At 44.7% G+C, this 22,996-nt stretch overlaps 1 protein-coding gene across 4 annotated transcripts in view; it reads right to left on the bottom strand.

The window, feature by feature from the left end:
• THSD4 (thrombospondin type 1 domain containing 4) overlaps nt 1-22,996 on the bottom strand; it is a 575,779-nt gene that overhangs the window by 16,243 nt on the left and 536,540 nt on the right. For all 4 annotated transcript variants that reach the window (XM_055320025.1, XM_055320026.1, XM_055320024.1 and 1 more), the window contains 4 exons: nt 16,930-17,059; nt 15,585-15,789; nt 14,885-15,058; nt 6,407-6,580 (listed from right to left, as the gene is read on the bottom strand). In XM_055320025.1, coding sequence (XP_055176000.1) covers nt 6,407-6,580; nt 14,885-15,058; nt 15,585-15,789; nt 16,930-17,059 — 683 coding nt within the window. The remainder of the gene's footprint in view (nt 1-6,406; nt 6,581-14,884; nt 15,059-15,584; nt 15,790-16,929; nt 17,060-22,996) is intronic.

Genomic DNA, 22,996 nt, shown 5'->3' on the forward strand with positions numbered 1-22,996 from the left:
GGATTCTGGTTTTCCTAAGACCTCTGTGTTGGGAATGGAGAATGGGTGCCCTGTGTTATATTATAGCACCAGGATGCTGGTCACTGAGATCGTGGTGCCCTCTGTGAGACTGAAATGGTTTCTTTCAGGCCACCTTAGATGCCCCTTCCCCTGGCACACACAGCAAGGCACACCAGCCTGTCAGTTTGGTTGTTCCTGTCCAGTAGATTCCAACACTTCTCACTATAACACAATGGACTACCCTTCTGTTCCATCTGCTGGGCCTCAGTGGGTGGATACTGGGAACGAGTTTAGTCTTTCAGCTCCTGCACACTTGTGGACAAAGGGTTACATTAAAATTCCTTGGGACACACAAAGCTGAGAATATCCCAGACTGGGGACAATATCCCGTTGGTCAGCCCTCCCCACCCAACAGGTGGCCGGCAGGAAACCTTTGACTGTGGCATCCAAGCCTCTCACTTCCCAGCTTGGTGGGAAGCTGCTTGAGAAGGTAGTCACACAAAGAGGGGGGGGTCCGAGAATTACACATGTTGGAGTGTTTCATTAGTGTACAGAAACATGACATGTATAATTGCTCACAAATTGTTTTATTTAGTATCTATTACTTTGTAAAGTGTTTTCTGTTCATGTGTGGTTTACTCTTAATACTTCTGGATTACAGAATTTTAAGGCTGTGATCCATATACTTCTAGAGGCTTTAAATACTCTATCTTTATAGAAAGCCCCTCACAATTTCTTCAGTTGAAAGTCTTAACATTAGCTTTGCTGTCTATATGCAGGAACATAGTCAAATAGAAACAGGGAAAACCCCACCCATATCTACGGAAGAAAAAGGCAACCCCAAACCAATAGACTGTGGTCTGTTAGTCACACAGGACATAATAAACATCACCCTCAGCAGTTTCCACTTAGTGCCCTTCTTTTGGGGGAGACATCTTCCTACAACATCCAGAGAACAAGTCTTCTTGGTCTGTTTTTCCTATTTTATTCCATGTAAGTTAATGACTGATTTGGAGTATATCTAGGTTTTGTTCTTCTCTTTCTTTTTTTTTTTTTATTTATTTATTTACGATAGTCACAGAGAAAGAGAGAGAGAGGCAGAGACACAGGCAGAGGGAGAAGCAGGCTCCATGCACCGGGAGCCCGACGTGGGATTCGATCCCGGGTCTCCAGGATCGCGCCCTGGGCCAAAGGCAGGCGCCAAACCGCTGCGCCACCCAGGGATCCCTGTTCTTCTCTTTCAAATGCCACAGACAATGACAGCATTAGAGGAAGGACAGGAGTGTCCGGCTGCCAGGGGAGAAAGTCTGGCCTCCCCTATACGGGGAGTGAGAGTGTGTGCAAGGGCTCAGGGGGCAGCAGGGGTAGGACAGGAGACATGGAAATTAGTCGGGACATCGTCACTAAACAGCTGCGTCTTTGGCCAAGATATCACACTTCCTCAGGTGTGGACTGTCTCACTTGCCAAGCGAGGGGGGCGGGGGCTTGGAAACCTGATCTGAAAGACCCCTGACTGCTCTGAGGGTCTGTGTCTGTGCTGAGTGCTTGGCAGAGAAGCAGGCGACAAACCTTGACCCAAATCTGAAGCTGTTTTCTGCTATTTGGCAAAGTCCTTGAAGACACTGGTAATTAAGGGAGAAGGAGCACATATCTCAGCCTTCTACCCCAAATGGCCAGAGAGGGCACAACACATGTGTTAGGGACAAGTGAATGGATGCGTGTGGCGGGAGATGTGTACATGCATGAAATATCTGAAAACAGGAAAGGGCACTCACGCTTGGTGGACCAGAAATTATGGGGAACATTTGAATGGTGAAAGGTGGATGGGATTAAATTGAAGGAGCACATCACAGTTCACAAGGCACATAGAGAAGGATGCCCAGCCCAGCAGAGAGGAAACAGCTCAAGTGCTTCAGGCGAGAAAGAATACGGGGAGCAGGAGGGAGGCCTCAGGATGGTGGCAGAGTGATCAGCTAAGGTGCTGACCAGGACGAGAGGGGCTGGCCTGACTGTGCCCAGGGGGAAGCACAGGCACCTGCCCCTACCATATCAAAGGTCAAAGGGAAGATGTTTTCAGATATTTGAGGGTTCAGAAACTTAATTACTCATGATTCTATTTGAAAGACTTACTGGGTCATGGTCTCTAATCAAATGAAAAAGAACCAGGAAGAAGACACAGCCAGGACAGATACAAACCACAGTGGGCAAAAGCTGTTGTTAATAATGGAGACAGAGATTTTGGGGAATGATGAAAATGTTTTGGAATTAGACAGTGGTGATAGTTGTACAGCTTTGTGAATATACTAAACACCACTGAATTGTATACTTTTAAGAGGGTGAATTTAATGGTATGTGAATTATATGTCAATAAAAAAGATAAACTTTGGAGGGGAGAAAGCTATTTTTAAACCTAAATCAGTATTTTCTATAAAATTCATTAACATTAATATGGAGTTAAGATCCAGATGATCTCAACATCTTTTTGGAGATATTATGGATTGAGGAAGTGGAGGTAGATAAGTGGGGACTTATGACTTCTGTCTTCCTTGCGGGGAGGATGTGATTACTGATGACACAGATAGAAACATGACAGTTTAAAACTCCATGCTAAAAACTTGAGTGTTATTTGTTAAGTGAATAAAAATAGGATTTATAACTTCCAAAATGTTAGAGGGGGAAAAATGGAATTAGGAAACCTGATTTGTACAAATGTGCAGAAAGGAAAGAAGAAACAGACCAAGAAAACATGGCAATAACCTAAATAAGAAACACAAATTAAGATGGCAGGGAAAAGTCCAAACATGCAGGTGATTATAATAAACGTGAATGATTAAAATTTAACTCTTAAAAAAACAGACTTGCAGGTTGGATAAAAATAGACAAAACTAGTCCTGCATACAAAAGACATATCTTAAAAAATACATAAGAAGTTGACAAAGATACACCAGGTGAAAATCAACAATGAGAAATCAGAATAATGCAAATATCAGATAAGATATAATTCATGGAGAAAAGCATAGATGCCAGAGGTGGCATTTTAATAGGGATAACTACATACACTGAGCAGGGGTAGTGATTACCTGTGTTTCTACACCTGAATAATCCCTGCAGTTGTACTTTATTTTTATTTTTTTTTGCAGGTGTACTTTAGTGGATCACTGATCCAAGGTGAGAGTGGAAATGTCTGCTTAGATGCCAATGAAGATAAATCTTGACAGACACACAGACAAGAGGGCCGCTCCCAGTGGCTAGAGACTGTGAAAGACCCCCAGAACAAAGACAATTACAGGTGAAGTAAACCTAGAATTGGCAGGGAAGAAAAGAAACATCTGTGCATCCATCGAGGCATGAATCTAGATATTGGTGGAATACCTAAAGAGTGGGAATTGGGCTACTTGGCTCTAGATAGAAAAAAGACTCCCTAAGCTTGATAGGTCTTATTCTCTTGGGCTGGTTATCTCCACAAGCTCTCAACAAGGCCACTGGAAACACCTGTGCTCACAACTTCCCAGAGAGTCTCTTCCCTTAAGTCTACATTCAAGTCCCAGGGAAGGACTCTCATAGGCTTGGCCTGGGTTACATGTCCACCCTGGATAGGTCACTTGTGACCAGGCTAGTGGGGTGTTCTGGATGCCAACTACCACTCAAACCACATGGATGGAAGGAACATTTATCCTCATTCTAGTGTCAAGAAATAAGCACGCGCTACTTCATTTTCTTTGGGGATAACATCAGATTCCCAGGGTAGGGAGGTGACAGCAGGCTCCAACACCCTTATAAATCCAGGACTAAAACCACGTCACATTCAATCACAGTCTGACCCTTTTGAACAACCAGGTAATAAATACCATGTTTCTAATCTTAGCAGAAACAAACACTGCCTTCACCCAAATTCACATCATTCTCAGTTCTCTGAGTTAGGTCTGGAATCCACAGGAGGCCCTCAAGCAAAAAAGAACCTGAATCCTGCTCCCCTCTGGGGAGGTAGGATTGGTTTTGAGATTGGTAGACATTCAAGTTGAATTGCTCTGCCTATCTTCACTGTGTAGACACTGTCACAATTTCCCACAGGGCTCTTCCCTTTGCCTCATTTCTGTGGATATTTGGTGCAATATGGCCTACTCCGTATTATCTTTGGGATTCGAGTCCTAGGTGTTTTGCTACCAATAATGACATAGAAACAGCTGGCAGACAAAATAATGAACATGGGGAAAATGAACTGATATATATTAGTAGATATTCTCATCCTTATGTTTGGATGGGGAGAGAGGCTCTGAGACGTTGTTGTCTCAAGTCAGAAGAACCACAGAGAAACAGGGCCAGGACCAGCTATCAGCTATGCCTGACTCCGACAGCCACTCGGGTAGTGCTGCAGGTACTTGAATTCCCTTCCTTTTTGAATTTTCTATGTTTGACAGTTTGTATTATAAAAACATTAAAGGATATTTGAGAAGAAAACATTTCCCATGTTGTTCATATAAAAATCCATTCTTTGCAGCGGCTGAGATAAAGTTCCTGTATTTTCATATTCTGGTTCTCCCTTGTCACTATATCATGTGTACTTTCTACGTCTCCCTAATTATCACTGTTGTTGTTATATAATATTTTAATGAGTTATGATACACCATAATATCCCTACGTGCCCCGCTGTCATGAACACTTCTGTTTAAAAAAGCCTTTTTTCCCCCTTCTGTTAATTATTTCCTTAAAATGAATCCCCAGAAGTGAAGTGACTGGTTAAGGCAAATGAACATTTTTATGGTTGGTTTATTTTATTGCCAAATTGCTTTCCAAGGGGGTTATATCAGCTTACAAGGATGGGGCAATTTTTTTTCAGGGTCTGTTTTTAAAGCTACTTAAAAGAAATCAAATTCTAGATGGAGCCAGAGACCCTGATAATGTATGATTCATGATCATCAGCCAAAAAGTCCTTGGAGAACCAGCCAGCCCCAAGAGCCAGTGCTAAGTGGTCCTAGAACTCAAAATACTAATGGCAATCATAATGGGGCAGTAAGAAGGAATGACCTTTTCCACATTTCTGTGTTCAATTTTGGAATACTGAGAAAAAAAACAATTGATCCATGAAATTACTTTATTAAAATATTTGGTATTATCGTTCTTTATAAGGAACAACCTCAACTTTTCCTTTATCTGCTTCTATTTTCCCCTCAGTCTTACTGAGGTATAACCGATGAATAAAATTGCAATATATTTAAGATGTACAAATGATGAGTTGATGTACATGTGTGCTATGAAAGGATTCTCACAATCAAGTTAATGAACACATCCACCACCTCACAGAGTTGCCTGTTTTGTACCATGTGAGATCGCTTCCCTTCTACTCTCTTAGCAGATTTCAGTGATACAGTATTACCAGTTACAGTCACCATGTTATATACTAGAATCTCAGAACTCCTTCATCTTAGAAAGTTTGCACACTCTAACCCACCTCTCCCCATGTCCCCACCACCCCCCCGACCCTGGCAACTACCATTCTGCTGTTTCCCTGAGTTCTGCTTCTTTTTTTAATTTCCCCAGATTCCACATATAAGTGATACCATGCACTATTTGTCTTTGTCTGGCCTATTTAACTTAGCACAATGCCCTTCAGGTCTACCCATGTTGTCACAAAGGGCAAGATTTCCTTCTTTTTTATGGTTGAATAATACTCCATTCTGTATGTATATAATATGTGCATACACACAATACATATACTGTAATGTGTGTGTGTCTATACACATAAGACATCCATAATGTATGTACACACGCACACACACACACACACACACACACACACATATCTATCTCACATCTTCCTTATCCATCTGTCAACAGACACTTATGTTACTTCCAGAACTTGGCTACTGTGAATAATGCTGCTATGAACACGGGAGTGCAGGTATCTCTTTGAGATCGTGGTTTTACTTCCTTTGGATATGGATCCTATCTGTTTGTGCATCTGACACTCAAATATAGACAAAATGGGCTTTATTAACAACAATAATTGCAGCAGCAGTTATGATTTATTGTGTATTTGCTGTATGTCAGGCACTGTACTACATTCTTCATATACATTACTTCTAAAAATAACCTCACAGTGTGGTTGTTAACAACGTTTTATAGACAGAGAAACCATGCTAGATCATAAGCTACCTGAGGGCAGGGATATTTGCTTTGCGCATTGATATATTTCAAGCACTCAGAAGTGCGTAGTAAGTGCTCAAGAAATACTGTTGCCTGAACAAGGCTTCAAGAGCATAAGCAGCTTCTCCAGGGCCACGAGTAGCACTGCTGGGATTCAAACCCAGGACACCTGGGATACACCAAGTCCTGTTTCCTGACCCCTCTGCTATGTATGCCATCTCTTACCAGGGATAGACAAACACAGCCAGCTCCAGCCACTCACCTGGCTCCAGCTCCCTGCAAACCACTCCACCTTGCCCGTGCAGGGCCCGTTGTCACATGGGGTGGCTTCCGCTGGCCGGTTGTTCCCACAGCCCTCCAGGGGCAGGCTGCTGATGTGGTTGGTCATGCACACCACTGAGCGTGTCCGCACCCCAGCCCCACACTCCGCTGAGCACTGCAAGACAGGAGAAGGGCACATTAGAGGGGAGGCCCCCGCAGGTTCTATTGATGTGGAGGAGGACTGAACATCTCTTTCCCTACCAACTCTTTCACCCAGGAGTCTCTGACTACTTTCACACACAGCTTACTCCATCCATTGTAGGCTATCAGTAGGTCAAACCCCCATTTTAGATTTTCTGGGAGAGTCTTCATTCCAAATATCTTGTCCCACTGTTGCAACTGATAGACTTGTCAGACGATCTGTCTCGACTTTTGCTTTTGAAAATATATCCAGCAGCAGAGGAATGAGAGCATGAACATGTGGGCATGTTCTGGGGAGTCTGGGCTGTTCTGGGGAAGCTGGGGAAGTGAAATCCATCACCTCAACATGGCTGCCTGATATTAAGGCAGGGTGGTCTTAGTCCCTGAAGGCCACAGCTGTGATAGTATTAGGAGACAGCTCCCCATAGAGGGAGAACTTGGCCTGGGAACCAAACACATCAGTGTTAATATCTCTCCTGGCTGGGTGGCCTGGGGCAAGGGACCCAGCCCCTTCCACCTCTGGCATGCTTATCTGGATGGTTGGCATAGGAACACATTACAGGTAATGAATAATGTGCTTTCCATATAGCAAGTGCTCAATACATGGTATGAGGGGCTTTAAAGGGCCAAGTTCTGTATTCCCACTCTAAGGTAGAGTTAAGGTCCTCACTTAAAGCCACATAACCACCAGTGATTTCTGTCCTACAGTCACACTCTGCCCTCCTGTAAGGCCTACTAAAACTCATTCCTGTCATACCCCAAAGCTTGAGGAGCATTTTTCATCTGTCTTGAAATACTTTGGAATGCTGTCTAATTTTGCTTCTCATTCTGTATGTTCAGACATTTCTGGACCTCTTTGTCTGAGGCCTTCCCAGACACCTCACGTCCAACACGTGAAACAATGGAACACCACCTTCACCACCATCACCACTGATACTCTTGGTTTTCCAATTTGTGCTCAAATCTCTAGAAGGATTCAAAAGTTGACTGTTACTTTTGAGTTTTTGTTTCCAACATCTAGCCAAATGTCCAGTCTCACAGATTCTGGTTTCACCACATTTTTCCTGTCTTGTTTATTTCTGCCCGTGGTTCCCAGCACCACTAATATTCTTCCCCTGGACTGTGGTCACAGCTTGTTGCTTAGCTTCACCACCTTTTTTAATTTGCTGGGCTATCAGGAGCTGGGAATGCTGTGCTGAAAATCCCTCTGATGCCATCCCATTCCAACATGGACTTCCCCACCTGCATTCAAGCTTTCCTATAAGACCACCTCAGTCAACCTCAGTCTTCTAAGCTAACTTCCCATTATTCTTTCCCACACAGCTCATGCTGGACAGAGCCAGGGTCCTCCATTTCCCAATCTCATGAAGCCTTCACTGTTCCTTGTCCATACTGTTCCTTCCATCTGCCTAGAGGGGTCTTCCCTTTCACCAGGACACATCAAAATCCATTAAGGCTCAGCTCCAATGCCATCTCCTCTGTGAAAACTCCTTTCACTGATAAATATATTCTTCCCAGTCTCAGGATTCTCAAGGTACTGTGCACCCTACTGTCTTCCTTTGTATTAAAGTGACTTATGTCCTACTGTACTTTTTCCTTTATAGAAGCAGTTTCAGTGAAGGCAGGGACTATTGCAGCATCTTTACTTCCTTCTCAGGTCAGCACCTTACCCATGGGCAAATCCATGAATATCAGTTGAATAAATGAACACAGACTTGGGTCCTTCCTTGCTCGTTTCTCTTCTGTCACCAGCACATTCCAACTCTGAAAGTGACCCTTTAGAGTACAACCAAAGCCCATCTTAAGGGTTTCTGCTGGGTATTCCCTTAAAAATGTTTGTTTTACCAACATGATTATTAAAAAAAAATAAAAGTGACATCGTTTAAATGAAATTTGAGAAAAGAAAAACATACCGCTTTGTTTCCTTACCAAAATTGCCATTTTCATTTTTGTACATTGCTATCTAGTCTTTTTTTTTTTTTTAGATTTTATTTATTTATCCATGAGACACACACACACACACACACACACACACACACACACACACACACAGAAGCAGAGACACAGGCAGAGGGAAAAGCAGGCTACCCACAGGAAGCCTGATGTGGGGCCTGATCCTTGAACCAGGATCACACCCAAGTCAAAGGCTGACGCTCAACCGCTGAGCCACCCAGGGGTCCCGGCTATCTAGTCTTGTAAAGTCACAGCCTGGATGAATAACCAAACATTTACATGACCACTGCTGGGCTGGGCCTGCCTCCTCAAGGAGGAAACTCTCCAGAGCAAAGCGCCTGAAGGGGATGAGAACATGTCACCCGAAATTATACTACATTGACCTATTTTGAACGGAAGGCACTTGAGAAACATCAGATCCAGGAAGGGCTCTCTGCCCTCCCTATCCCTGCCTAAAAGTAGAGCATGAACTTCCTGTGGGAAATTTCCACCTAGTATCAGGAAGAAGAGAACGTTTTTATAATCAGTGTTGGGGAGCTGATGCCAGGATGAGTCTAAACTAACAAACTTTACCCAAATAATCCTTATCTTCAATTAGTTTCCCCATATATTTCTAAGCCACTTTCTTGTATTTTATTTCCTCTAGAAGCCCCAACCCCTTTCCTTTGCTTAGTCACTTCTTCAAAATTTATCAATCTTTGTTAAAATGGTATAGAAGCCCTAAAGTCTAATTGTGTCTTTGGGATTTTTTACTTCTGTCTTATGAGGCTCTCTGTGCCATGTACAAAAAATAACATTAGATAAAATGTGTTGGCTTTTCTCCTGTTAATCTGGCTTTTGTCAGTTGAATATGCAGGCTTCAGTTGCAGAACTTAGGGTAGAGGGAAAGTTTTTTTTTTTTTTCCTTCCCTATAGGCTCACAAACCCTTTGCATGACTTGCACTCTATCTGCCTTCTTATTTGGAATCTGAGCCAACAACAACAACAACAACAAAATCCTTTGCTACAATAATTGGAATGTTCTAGGCTAAAGGGCTTTTTGTTTCAGCTGTATATTATCTGGTCTCTTTCCTAGCTTTAAACACTCAAGATATTTAAATCCTCCCGAAGAATGTAAGGCAAATTAAGTCATCTTCCTGTTTTGAACATTAAGAATATTTCTTCCCAAGTAATTTTCATTTACCTAACTTAATTTCTGCTTTCCAAACCAAGTAACATACTCACATCTGGGAATATTTCCACATACCTTCATGTGCTTCATTTAAAAGAAGAATGTAGGGTTATTTTGTTTTTTAAGATTTTATTTATTTATTCATGAGAGTCATAGAGAGAGAGGCAGAGACAGGCAGAGGGAGAAGCAGGTTCCCTGAGAGGAGCCCCATCTGGGACTCGATTCCAGGACCCGGGGATCATGCCCTGAGCTAAAGGCAGATGCTCAACCACTGAGCCACCCAGGTGTCCCTAAAAGAATGTTAAGGTGCCCAGACCAAGTGCCAATGAGAGAGCCTTAGAAGGATGAGCCTGTAAGGGATTTCTCCTTATTACACAACAACAGCACAAAGGCATTTCAACTTGGAAGTAGTTATCCACACTGGCCCAGGTGTGGGAAGCCTCTCAGCAGGAATGAGGGGAACGATGGGCCTCTACCAGGCAGCAGGGACCACCTTTCAAAGCCAGGCCTTGAAACACTCCCACTCACCGCCCCTGAAGGATGTGCTTGCAAGAGGGACCAAATCCTCTTGGTAAAAGGACCTGGCTCCTCGGTGAACTTCTGGGCTGACCAAACACAGATATGCATGAAATTTCCAAGCAACTGTGTGGTGTGGATTGTCTTCTCACTCCACAGACCGCTGAATGCTAAACTTGGCCCAATCGGCCCTCTCAGGACTGACTACAAGGCTCTCATGGCTATTCCTGAACTTCAGGTTCACGCATCATCTTCCGTAATTAAGTAACAGAAAGCACAACATCTTATTTCTTCTGGAAAACATCCTTAGATACTAGGTGTTACAAAATTGAGGCTGGTGGATTTTCTAAAAGTTTTTTTTTTTCTCTCTTGTGACTAAATGTTGCCCATGTGTTTAAACCTGTCCATTGATTTACAGAACTAAGAAGTAAATGATGCCTCTGTCTGATTAAGGCCCACCCTCAGTTAAAGGTACTGCAAAGACGTGTTTACGATGAGTCATTGAGTCAGAAAGACTACATAGCCCTGGAAGTTTAAGAGAAGAATCAGGTTTGAGTTCACAAGCTCAACTCAATTAGGTAGAGTTTAATTTAATTTAGTTTAATTTCAATGCTTTCATTGGCTCATTTGACAGAGAATGAGAGAGAGAGAGCACAACCAAGTGGAGCAGCAGGTAGAGGGAGAGGGAGAAGCAGGCTCCCTGCTGAGCCCCCAGGACGCTGGGATCATGACCTGAGCCGAAGTCAGACACTTAACAAACCGAGCCACCCAGGGGCCACAACTGATTTTATTTTATTTTTATTTTTTTATTTTTTATTTTTTCTTTTATTTTAAATTGGGCAACAGGATGTCTTCTGGATCCTTAAGTATTTGTACACTTCTATCACATTTTCTTTAATCTCTCCCCCTTCACCTCTTTACATGGAGGCTGTATCTCATTCACGCCTGGCATTATTAGGTGCTCAATACATGTTTATTCCAATGGCAAAAAAATGGGATAGCTCAGCCTAAAGCTTAACAAGGTTGACTTTTATACAGACCACGAGTCACATATGAAAGACTGCCACCAGCTGGTCATTTCTGGGGACTGACCCTTTTGTGAAGCTAACTGGTGATTCAGAGGCTCATTCCATGGTAACCAATCTCATGGAGGTCATGGTTTCAAATATGTCATCCCTTTAATGCTCATTCAGCAGTTACCAATGAGGAAACAGAGGGTCAGAGAGCAGCTTGCTCGAGGTATAATAAGACATAAATCCTGGGGGAAGTGCTGCCGAAGCCAGTGCACCTTCCTGAAAACCACCCACACCCCCTTCCCACTCATCTACTCCAAGTGGGAACATTCGGGAATAATGTTATGTTCTGGGGGTCAATAAAGCAAAATTACCTACTTATTTACATCATTGTATTAAATTGATATGGTTTAAGATATCTTTCCGAAAAAGAACAAAGAAGTTCCCTAAACAGAAGAATAAAGTGCTCATTCTTTCCTTTATTTGGAATTTTAAGACAAGTGTTAGATCCAGCAAGTACTTAGGTTACGATGCGGAACAAATTTACATGAAAGGGAAATTTACAAGTGTTTGTTGGAGAGGAAATAAAAATAGGGGTTGATTCAGTTATAGGAGGCAAACAATAGCTTAGTCTACTTAAAAGTCATGCTTTAGGGGCACCTGGGTGGCTCAGCAGTTGAGGATCTGCCTTTGGCTCCTGTCCTGATCCCAGGGTCCTGGGATTGAGTCCCACATCGGGCACCCCGCAGGGAGCCTGCTTCTCCCTCTGCCTGTGTCTTTGCCTCTCTCTGTACCTCTCATGAATAAATAAATAAATAAATAAATAAATAAATAAATAAATAAAACCTTTAAAAAGTTCATGATTTAAAAGTTTTCAATGTCATTAACATGCTTATAATAAATACATATGTGAAAAAAGGTTACAAAATGATAGACATAGTATTATGATTTGTGTCCTTTAAATATGTATGAATACAAAAACACTATGTATGTAAAGTATGTATGAGTAGAAAAAAGGTTGACAATATAGTTTAAAAATCTTAACTTACTATCTGCTAATGAAAAGATTATAGGTATGCTCTTCTGATTTTTAAATATTTTTTATGATGCTATATGTTACTTTATGACCGGGAAAAGTGAACATTTTTTTATCCATAACTACATTAGGTCTTTAATTGGAAGTGCATATTATTCAAGTGAAAAATTCTTTTGAGAGAACATGTTTGCAAATACACATTAAAAAAGTAGAAAATGGCTATTTACTATTTGTTAAGTAGAGATAAGTTATTAAATCTGTAGTCTCATAAAAACTATAATTAAATATTTTATTTTATTTATTTCTTATTTTTTAAAAGGTTTTATTTATTTATTCATGAGAGAGAGAGAGACAGAGAGAGAGAGAGAGAGGGAGAGGCAGAGACACAGGCAGAGGGAGAAGCAGGCTCCATGTGAGGAGCCCGACGTGGGACTCGATCCCGGGTCTCTAGGATCACACCCTGGGCCGAAGGCAGTGCTAAACCGCTGAGCCCCGCATGGATCCCCTAATTAAATATTTTAGATGAAATATTTGAGATGTATTATAAACTCAGTTGTCCTGCACTATCTTTGTCTTCTTTTGATTATACTGTTTGTGTTAATATAAACAATTCTCTTTATATTTTAGAAAAATGATTGATGAAGATGAGGAAGCATTTACTGAGAAAATAAATTCAGCTATTTTAATCTTCACATGAGCATTCTAAACCTTGCATTTCCTCTAGTGAATGTGAACCTTTAGAAAAATTTCCAAGCTTCAGTCTATTTGGAAGTATGAGTCATTGAACATTTGTAGATGAAATTACCTTAGGCCCTGCATATTCTTTATGAGGTGTCCCATAATGTATTAAGGATTAAAAGGACTTAAGTGCTCTAGACTTCAAGTGATCTTGTACCTTTTGATTCATGACAATTGGTATGATAAATTCTGTGTTTGTATCACAAACTTTTATATTATAGGATACAGCCATTTTAATGTAAGGTTTTTTTGTATATGTGATAAAAATAATTTTTGCCCAACCTTTTTTTTCCCCAAGATTTTATCCATTTATTTGACAGAGAGCGAGAGAGCGAAAGCACAAGCAGAGGGACAGCAGAGTGAGAGGGAGAAGCAGTCAGAAAGGATGCTGGCCGAGGAATCCACCCACGTGGCGGGATGGTGACCCATGGAGATTTACTCCTCTGAACTTGACATGTCGCCCCGTTGTTCACACGATGCTGGGGGGAGAGGAGGCTCCTGAGCTGTTTCCTAAGGTTCTGTGAACTCACCTAGTCCTCTCTTCCCCTTGGACCAGTGGCCTCTGTGCCCCCCTGGGAGCCCATGAGGAAGGCACCTCCTGGCGCTGACCCAGGCTAGGCACCGTGGGTGGGTTTTCAGGTGATCTGAAGGCACACTACAGTTTGGGAGCACAGTGAGGGATTCTAAGGTGCACACCGGGCCCAACCGAGAGAAAGGTACTGAAGACAGAGCCAGCCAGTCCTGTTGACAGCTCAAGTTTCCAAGGGCTCTAGAGAATCCTGACACCCAAACCACCAAACTGTGGGCGTGGGGGCCAGTCTGCTGCCCCGAGAGCAATCTCCTGGTGGCCTCTCCCACTGCCAGCCAGTCAGGAGCTTCCATAAGAAAAGGAATGAAGCTCCTTATCTCCTCCTGGCTCTCTCTTCCTGACCCCAAGATACGCTCTGAATTTTGCTTAGTACTTTTCCCTGCACCTTTTTTCTCATTGTGGCAAAATACATACAATAAAATTTACCGTTTTAATCATTTTAAGTGTACATTTCAGTGGCATAAATTATATCTACACTGTGTGCAACTATCACCATGACCCAACTCCAGAATCCTTATAAATCTTTTTTTTTTTTTTTTTAGGGACAGCATGCACATGATGCATGGGAGCAAGGAGGGGAGGGGTGGGGGGGGGAGAGAGAGAGAGAGAGACTCCCAAGCAGGCTCCATGGCCAGCATAGCCCCACATGGGCCTCAGTCTCAACCCTGAGATCATGACCAGAGCCGAAATCCAAGAGTTGGATGCTTAATCAACTGAGCCACCCAGTTGCCCCTAGTTTTGTCTTTGATAGATGAACTCTAGCTCTTGCTGGTTTCCTTGCACACAGGTAACTGGTGCACACATATAACTAATACGCTTCAGACGTCATCACTGACAGCTGATCCAAGGACCCCAAGGAGGCCAGTCTACTGGGGAGGGGAACGGTCTGTGAACTGTGCTGAGTTAGGAAGGAGGAAGGGGCCTGCCACTTGCTGGGTGCCTTTTAGATGCCAGGCACTCACCAAACACGTGAGAGGCGTGATGTAATTGTTCACTTGATTTAGTATTTCAGTATTTAATATTCACATGGAGCATGAAGGAGAACTAATTCTTTCACATCCACTGCTCACCCCTGGAGCCCCTGGGTCTTTGTATAAGGACAGAAGGAATTTCCCCAAAGTCAGAAATTCCCCTTGGGATTCTTAAGCTAGTGATTCACCTCCGTGGTGTTGGGGTGCCTGCAACAGACACTTGCTGCCCGTCAGCTGGGCGTACGGTGGTCCCGGCTGCAGAAAACCCATTCTGCCCACTGTCATGCTCACCCTTTCACTCCACTCAGTGAGGAACCAGCTCTTGGCACAGGGTCCCATGTCGCAGTTCTCAATGTCATTCGGCCGGAGCTTCATGTTGCATTCCTCATCATCAACCACGTCCCCAATGTTGCTCACACACTTCACGTCTCGGGTCCTCTGTCCCACTCCACAGGGCACTGAGCACTAAAACAGGAGGAACACGTCAGCGGGACGGGCAGCATTACCTCCGGGGGGAGGGGGCTCTTGAGCTCTGGTGCCCTCATCCTTGCCACCTGCCACCTGAGTGGACGGCTGTGGTGAGACCCCCACAATGCCATGCTACGTGGGGAGGATCCCAGCCCTGAACACTTCACCACCTTTTCTCTAAGACCTTGGATGTCCTACCTGTTGCTCTGGGCCTCAGCTCTGTCATCTACAAAACAGGGGTGCAAGCTTGGAAGGAGTGGGCTTCTCATTACACACGGGACAGAGCCGTGTACACACGGCTCCCAGGGGCTCATCCTTAAATTCGGCTGTGGGTGACTGATACACACCAGCCTTAACTCCATCGTGCTATTGGTAGATCCTATGGTTTGCAAAACAGTCCCCCCAAGAGCCCCCTGGGATGGGGTCCTTCTAGGAGACTTCAGGGCTGTCCTGAGCGAGGTCTTGGTGGTGGGCTTGTGTGTGGGGGACAGCAGTGAGTCTTGGGAGGGGGAGCCCCACGTACCGAGGTCCAGTCTGTCCGGATCTGCCACTCACTGCAGATCTTGAGCTGGCAGGTGCTGGTGGTCTCAGGCTTCTCCAGGTGTTGGCAGCGGTAGGGCTGCACGGTCAGGCTGCGGTTGGCGTACACCTGGCGGCACAGAACTTGGCGATGCTGCATGCCCAGGCCGCAGGTTTTGCTGCACTCAGACCACTCTCCGATGTCCCAGCTAGCTCAGGAACGAGAGAGCGCGACAGGGACATGTCACCTTCAGTCAGCAAGAAGACAGCCTGACCCCCACCGGCTACACAGGACTATCAGGGTCCTTCTGGGTGGTCCTCACCCTGGAGCACTGCTTAACGGTGTGCTCAGGACCATTGGACTCTGTGAAGGAGTGTCACTTGGTTGACATGGAAGCTACCAGTGACGAGGGCCCAGTTTTTATTTTTTATTTTTTGAGGGTCCAGTTTTAGAAAATGAAAGAAAACTGAGAAGGTGCAGGTGATTTTTATCTAGTAAAAGACCCCCCTACCCCCCCAACTCCGAACGTTAGTTTTCCACCCTGTAGAACATTAACTCATGTTGGGACTTAGGAGCCTTGACCCAACGTTCTTTATTTTTCACGAGCTACTTAATCAGTTTCACGGTCCTCCCCTGATGTCCTGCTTTGTCACTTAGTTAAATAAGGCATCAGCACACACAATACGTAGGAGAATGTTTCTCTTACATTGAAACTTATGTCAGGACCCTCTTGGGGGCCCCTTCCCTCTGTTTTCCTGGACGTGTCCTCTTTATCATTCAATAACCAGCCCAAGACCTCCCCTCAGACACTTCTCCTGACTTCTCCTGGCCCATGTATCTGTGACCCACATTCTCTCTGGTCACAGCTCACCCACAACACCAGCCACGCTGGATTGTGATTCTCCGCTTCCCTCACCAGGCTAACACATAATTGCTCCCAATCACCAAAGGTGTGTGCTCACTGCTAAAGGCTACAGGCTTCCCCATGCATCCCCAGAGACTGGTGCGCTTGCTCAACAGACTGCAGTTCATGCCCAGACCGAGTCTCATGTTCTAAATCAGATGCAGACAGATTTTATATCTGCTACTAAGGTCCTATGTAGGGCCACCTGGGGGCTCAGCGGTTGAGCATCTGCCTTTGGCTCAGGTCATGACCCCGGGGTCCTAGGATTGAGTCCTGCATCGGGCTCCCCTCAGGGAGCCTGCTTCTCCCTCTGCCTGTGTCTCTGCCTCTCTCGCTGTGTCTCTCATGAATAAATAAATAAAATCTTTAATAAAAAAAGGTCCTATGCACAAGAAGCCAGAAGTGACCCGATAACAGGTGGCCTCCCCAGGGAGGCTATCTTACAAGGCCGGGCAGGGGAAGATGTTACAGGGCTCCTCCTCGGGGGTGGGCTTCATGCTGGAGTCACAGTAGCTCTCAGGAACCTCCTCGTGGGTGTTTCTGTGCACACAGCGGAAAATAGGGAACTGCGATCCTGCAAGGACAAGGAGAACTTCTGAAGAACGGCCCCACCCACTTGAATGTTGGGCTCTGGGTGCAGATGTACAGAGATCCATGTGCTGATGAAGAGAGGCCACAGGATTAGAACAAGGCACGCGTGCACACACACACTTACACGCACCTCCCCCACAAGGGCTAGGCCAGGTACTGTGAATGCAAAGAGGAGTGGGAATGGTTACTGCCCTCGAAGAGCTTATAATCTCTGTGGACACTTTGCATTGGCTGCACCTGGGGTCGTAGCCACAGGAGACACTCCTCAGGTGTTTCTTGAATTCCACGGGCTGCTGCCATTTGTCACATGGTTGGAAAGGGCTGAAGGCAGATAAAAACAATTTTCCTAATAGGTCCAGATATCACTAGGCAGGAGAGTGACTATAAAATGAGCACAGGGCAGCCCAGGGGGCTCAGCGGTTTAGCACCGCCTTTGGCCCAGAGCCTGATCCTGGGGACCCAGGATCGAGTCCATCGTTGGGCTCCCTACATGGAGCCTGCTTCTCCCTCTGCCTCTCTCTCTCTGTGTGTGTCTCTCATGAATAAATAAATAAAATTTTTAACAAAAAAAATGAGTGCAAATGATAACTGTTTGGAGGTTTTCCGGAGACATCACAGAGAAAGGCTCCCAGAGGGTCCAGCTGGATCCTAGAGAAAGGCTGGGTTTGGGCAGCTGTGTGCATGTGTGTCTCGGAGGGAGGGGGCTGTCCAGGCAGCTGGACTGGAGCAAAAGTGCCCCCACCCCAGCCTGCATGTGCCTGGTGTGTGTAAGAGACAGGCTGAAGCAGAGAAGTGATGAGACTGAAGGCGGGCTGGAAGAGCAGCTGGCTTCGCCCTACCCTGTAAAGCATTTTACACATCCCCCTAACAGAACACTGATCCAATGACACCTTTCATTATTTGTGTAGATCTGCTTCCCAGAGGACAGTGAGCTTCTCAGGGACAGAACTAATTCTTGTTCATCACTGCGATCCCAGTACCTAGCAGAGTGACAGCTGCTCAATAAAAATGCCGAACGGATATTCATCAGAGGCCTAATATTTGTTTTTATTACTTTGCTAAAAAAAAAAAAATCATACTAAATGCCTCAGAGTTTCTGTTGTCGTTTTGTTTGAAATACACGGTTTAAAATGGATAAATTAAAAAAAAACGGATAAATTTCACTGGTTTAAGGTGGGTAAATCTATTTTGGAGAAAAAGTCAGAATCGGTTAAGGGGAATCTTTATTTTTTTTAATTGATTAATTTTTTTTATTGTATTTCAATTTGCCAACGTATAGCATAACACCCAGTGCTCATCCCATCAAGTGCCCCCCCCCCCTCAGTGGAATCTTTAGCTTTCAAAAAACAAAACGCCCCAAATTCGGCCTTCCTGTCTCTCTGCTGCCCCTTGGTGGCAGCACGGAAGTATTACCAACGGCTGTGTAAGGGGTGAGAAAGGTAACCGGGCAACAGGCCATGCAACTGTCTGAAAAGATGTTTCTACACAAATAACACACTGTCCCCTCGCCACCCTCCCGTCTAGGCCACTACACGATTGCTGTGGGGCAAAACACCATCACTTATCCTACAGTTTTCTCTTAGCTCTGTTGCTAATGGGCCAGGCATTTGGAGTTTCCGAATTTCCAACTTAATACAATTTAATTTGTAACCGGAGGGATAACTTTGAACATAAATTGTCTTAATATTTCCTCAGCCATGAAAAGCGTGTCAATGCTGTCAATGCTCGCTTAAGCGGATCTCGTGTGACTCCTGAGCCAGAGGGTAGCTCTTGTAGGAAGCTTGACAGTTGGTCCGACAAGTTTGGAATCTGAAATGATCATTTGTCTCAAAACTACTCTGGCCGCAAAAATTTATAATGTAGCTATAACTGGAGACCACTGTTTAAAATAATGTTTCAATTAAGTATAATCATTAGTGGAGTAAAAAGTGGTCCAGACTGTAAAATTAATAGGAAGCAAAAACTTCTGTGGAATTAAATTTTGTCCAGTGACATATCTGCTTCCACTTAAGAAGAGATTTTTAATTAAATTCAACAAACATTAAGCACATTGTGCTCGCTCACAAAGACGAGTAAGATTCCGTTCACGCCTTGCAGGGTACCCAGCTGGGACCCAGCTATTAAGGGATTAAGTAAAAATCTTATTATTTGTCCTTTCAGACCCTGTGGGTTTAGCTTTTCTGCTGGCAAGTTTGTGGACTGGAAAGCAAAAGTTACTACCCCAACCACATGGCACTCAAATGAGGGAGCAATTGAATGTCCTTGGCTAAAAGGATACAGGTTACCATAGGAATGCTCTGTGCCTTGGAGAGATGGGTCCTGCTTAGGGCTGTTTGCACATGGCCACTTCCTTTCCCCACCCTCTTACTGCCGTTACGGCACACTTGTCCATGGTCCAGGTCCAGTGTTCAGCCAAGGACATAAATTCAGAGGCTCTCTCTCTGATGGTGAGAAAACACCCGAAATATAATTCTTGACTCCAGTGACCACAATGGTCTCTTTCTTTCAATCAGTTTTGATTTCTGCAGAGAGGGAGACTGTCACTCGAAATGGCACCTGGCCATCTCTTCATTGTACAGCATGCCATTCAATTACGCCTCTAATTGCTGGCAAGCAAGAATGAGGCCATGAGGTGAGGTGCTGGCTGGGCTTCAGGCAGCAGGAAAAAATCTGGGATCATTTTGGTTGGGTTTTATGTTGCATGGGTTGATCAGAACAGAGGAATGTTATACCGGAGGAGGGAACTGTACCACAGGTAATCTGCAGATATTAAATGAGGCAAGTCAGTGAATTCAGAGGACAGCGTAGAGGCTGGTGAGGCATTGTGGAGAGAGGAACAAAATATGGGACAAGAAGAAAATGAAGTCATCCTCGTCTTGGAACTCCAGGAATCAACTGAGCCAAAGCAAAAGTTTGACTCGACAGAGGTCTGGGCAATGGCCAGATGGACTATGAGCCACTCTGGGCTGCCAGTGGCAGGACCCCTTTCTGGTGATACTGCGAGCGGGCTGTTGAAGAACATGGAAGCATGTGGTCTGGTGAGCCCCACCAGGAAGGACTGGGACAAATGTAGGGACAAATGGTGAGGTCACAGAGGGCATGGGTTTGGGTTGTGCATAAAGGAGCAAGATGGCACCTAGTAGGCTCAGAAGGTCTTGGCCCTGGCATGTTTGTCACTACTGCTGAGCTAAACCTGGTGCACCCACGTTGTCTCATCTGCACTGCAGTTTCAGCCATCACTGCTGGGAGCAAATCTCACAGAGAGCAAAGGAGGGGCATCCATGGGCTGCTGCCATTTGTCAAGTGGAAGAGCAAAAGGGCCAGGAGTATGAGAGAAGGGAGGGCCAGGGGGAAAATACAGCTCTGCCCTTGTTTTATTTCCAAGGCACCTCTTGGACTGGAGAAACTGTGCTGTTTTTTTTGGGTAAAGAAGAGGATGCACGTATCCAGATGCACCCATCTGGGTGGCAGATGCCGTGTGTGTGTGTGTGTGTATGGTGTCCACAATGCAAAGGAGAAAGACTATATTAAGAACATTAAACAAAATAATATGGAAATCTAGAGAAAAGATTCTTCAGTTTTGAATACATCCATCCACATTCTTTAAGCTATGGATAAAACACAGTAAGGCAATAACAGCCTTGCATATCCAGGATGCAGTGATGTGAAAACTACTCTTAAACCTTTTCCAATAGCTCTATGTGCCCCACTTGACAATACATTCATTAATTCAAGAAACACCTGAGGAGCGACTCCTTGTGTGCTGGCTACAACCCCAGGCGCAGGCGGTGCAAAGGGTCCACGCATGGAGACAGCTAAGCCAAGCAGAGCTGGGACAAAACTGTGCCCAAATCACTGTGAGGTCCTATGGAATAAGTGCCCACCTGTGCCTTGCAGAATCAGGAAGGGCTTCACAGAGGAGGTGTATCTGAGCTAGACCGCGTGGTGTAAGCAGTTTGCTGGTCCCACACCAGAGGGTATAGTAAGGGAGGCAGATGTTTTAGGTCAGTGTGGATCACACAGACTGGGGAAATATAACCAGAATCTTTGGAAATAGGGTCCCTGCATCATGCCTCATACAGAACAGATAGAGACCCGCTGAATGACCATCGGGGTATGTGGCATCTATTCGGTGAATACAGGACCGTGTGAGCAGCATGAAGGGTGAGCGTGCAACGGCATACGCTTTGCTCTTTATCTTATTCAGTCCACAAGGCAATGCCTGATGGTTTCTGATCATGGCGACATCTCATCCTACTGGAAAGGCCGGGCCAGGTGATCTTTACAGACATGAAAGGGAAGAGAATCTTCTACACATGTCATCCTTGATATAAAACTACATGATGGCAATTTTTCTTCTTTCTATGACTTTCCCTTGTGTGTACCTAGCACAATGTATGCGCTTCCTCTGGTGGGTGTCGCACCACTAACTACGTGGCGGAAAATTCAGTAATAACGCACTTGGATCCTGGGTTCCTATGTCAACTGCGTTTCACACTGCTTACCTCTATATTCCCAGGGATGGATCCTTACTAAAATGGTTTTGGCCTTAATGTGTAATTACCTTAAGCCTCTGGTAAGACACATCCTACAGCCATTTAATTTTCCCTTCTAAAGCTTAAAAAAGAGATCAGTCCAATGAATCTCCATTCCACATTCATGGCACACGTATTCAGTAAAAGCACAATAATATCTGCACAGGATCAGCTCCATAAGTCAGCGCACCAGTTCTCAGCCATCATGGAACTGGCAGGGCTTCCGGGCAGGAGATGCTCCAGCCCTCATGAAAAACCCAACACCTAAATTCTGTTCTCAAAAGCCGCTAAGCCAGTGCTCTTGGGAAAAAGATAAAGGCTTTAGAGGCGGTTGTGAAAACTTCCCAGGTGTAAATTATTTCAAAGTTCCTGAATTTTGTGCCATTGGGTACAAGTTTCATAAAAAAAGAAAGAAAGAAAGAAAGAAAGAAAGAAAGAAAGAAAGAAAGAAAGAAAAAAAAAAATCCCCAAACCGATAGTGTTGGTATCACACAGTTTCCCGGCAGCAGGAACTTCTTGGGATACAGCCTTCCCATTTCTGTGGTCCCCTCACCTCCAAGGACAGCGGTTATAGGGTTGCAAATAGGACTTCCTTACAAACAGGAGGCTGTTACCACACGCATCTTGCATCGGAGTTTCTAGGTGGTCACAGGCATATCCTTGAGCTGCGGATCTAGCCCACCTTCTCAGCATCAATTTCGAACCCAGGTGCCAGATGTTCGTTAAGGGGCTTCTGGAACACCTCATCCCACGCCCACCTTAACTTTGGAGTTTTCAAGGAAATAGGGCCCTGCATCCACTTCACAGTTCAGGATGATATTGATATTGACCCCTTTGCACGCAGCCATGCTTTGCTTTGAGCCTATCAACACCTGGCTTTCTTTAAATTTCACCTGAACTCCATTCATCTTCTCCCAAATCCTGCAACTCTTTTTCTTTTGTTCGGAGAGACACCATCTCTTCCCTCTGGTGTGTGGTCTCCCTTCCTGCAAGGAGTCCATAGAGCTGGCCTGGCTGGGCTGCAGGCTTATCCCTGGGGTCTTAGCTGATGGGTTAGGAAAATGGGACGATATGGGGTGAAGATTTTACAGGGAGCATGGTGGGCAGCTGTGAGTGTTGGTGACTGTAAAAGCCAGCTCACACCTCAAGCCCAGTGAGTGTGCTTTTCTTTTCTGGAATCATAGATTTGAGAACGAGCTTTACCTGGTATTTGTGTAAGTACACATCAACTTCTAGATCGTAAACTTGGTGAACAAGGTGCAGGAGAGAGTTAACTCAGCAGGCCCTGGGTACTCAAACCCTGCACACTCCAAAGAAAGGCCTTCTTCAGGACTGGCCCTTGAGCAGGGCTGGAGACCACCTTGGAGCCCATGGAATATTCTGCT

Source organism: Nyctereutes procyonoides, unplaced genomic scaffold, assembly GCF_905146905.1.
Source record: "Nyctereutes procyonoides isolate TBG_1078 unplaced genomic scaffold, NYPRO_anot_genome, whole genome shotgun sequence".
Taxonomy (NCBI): domain Eukaryota; kingdom Metazoa; phylum Chordata; class Mammalia; order Carnivora; family Canidae; genus Nyctereutes; species Nyctereutes procyonoides.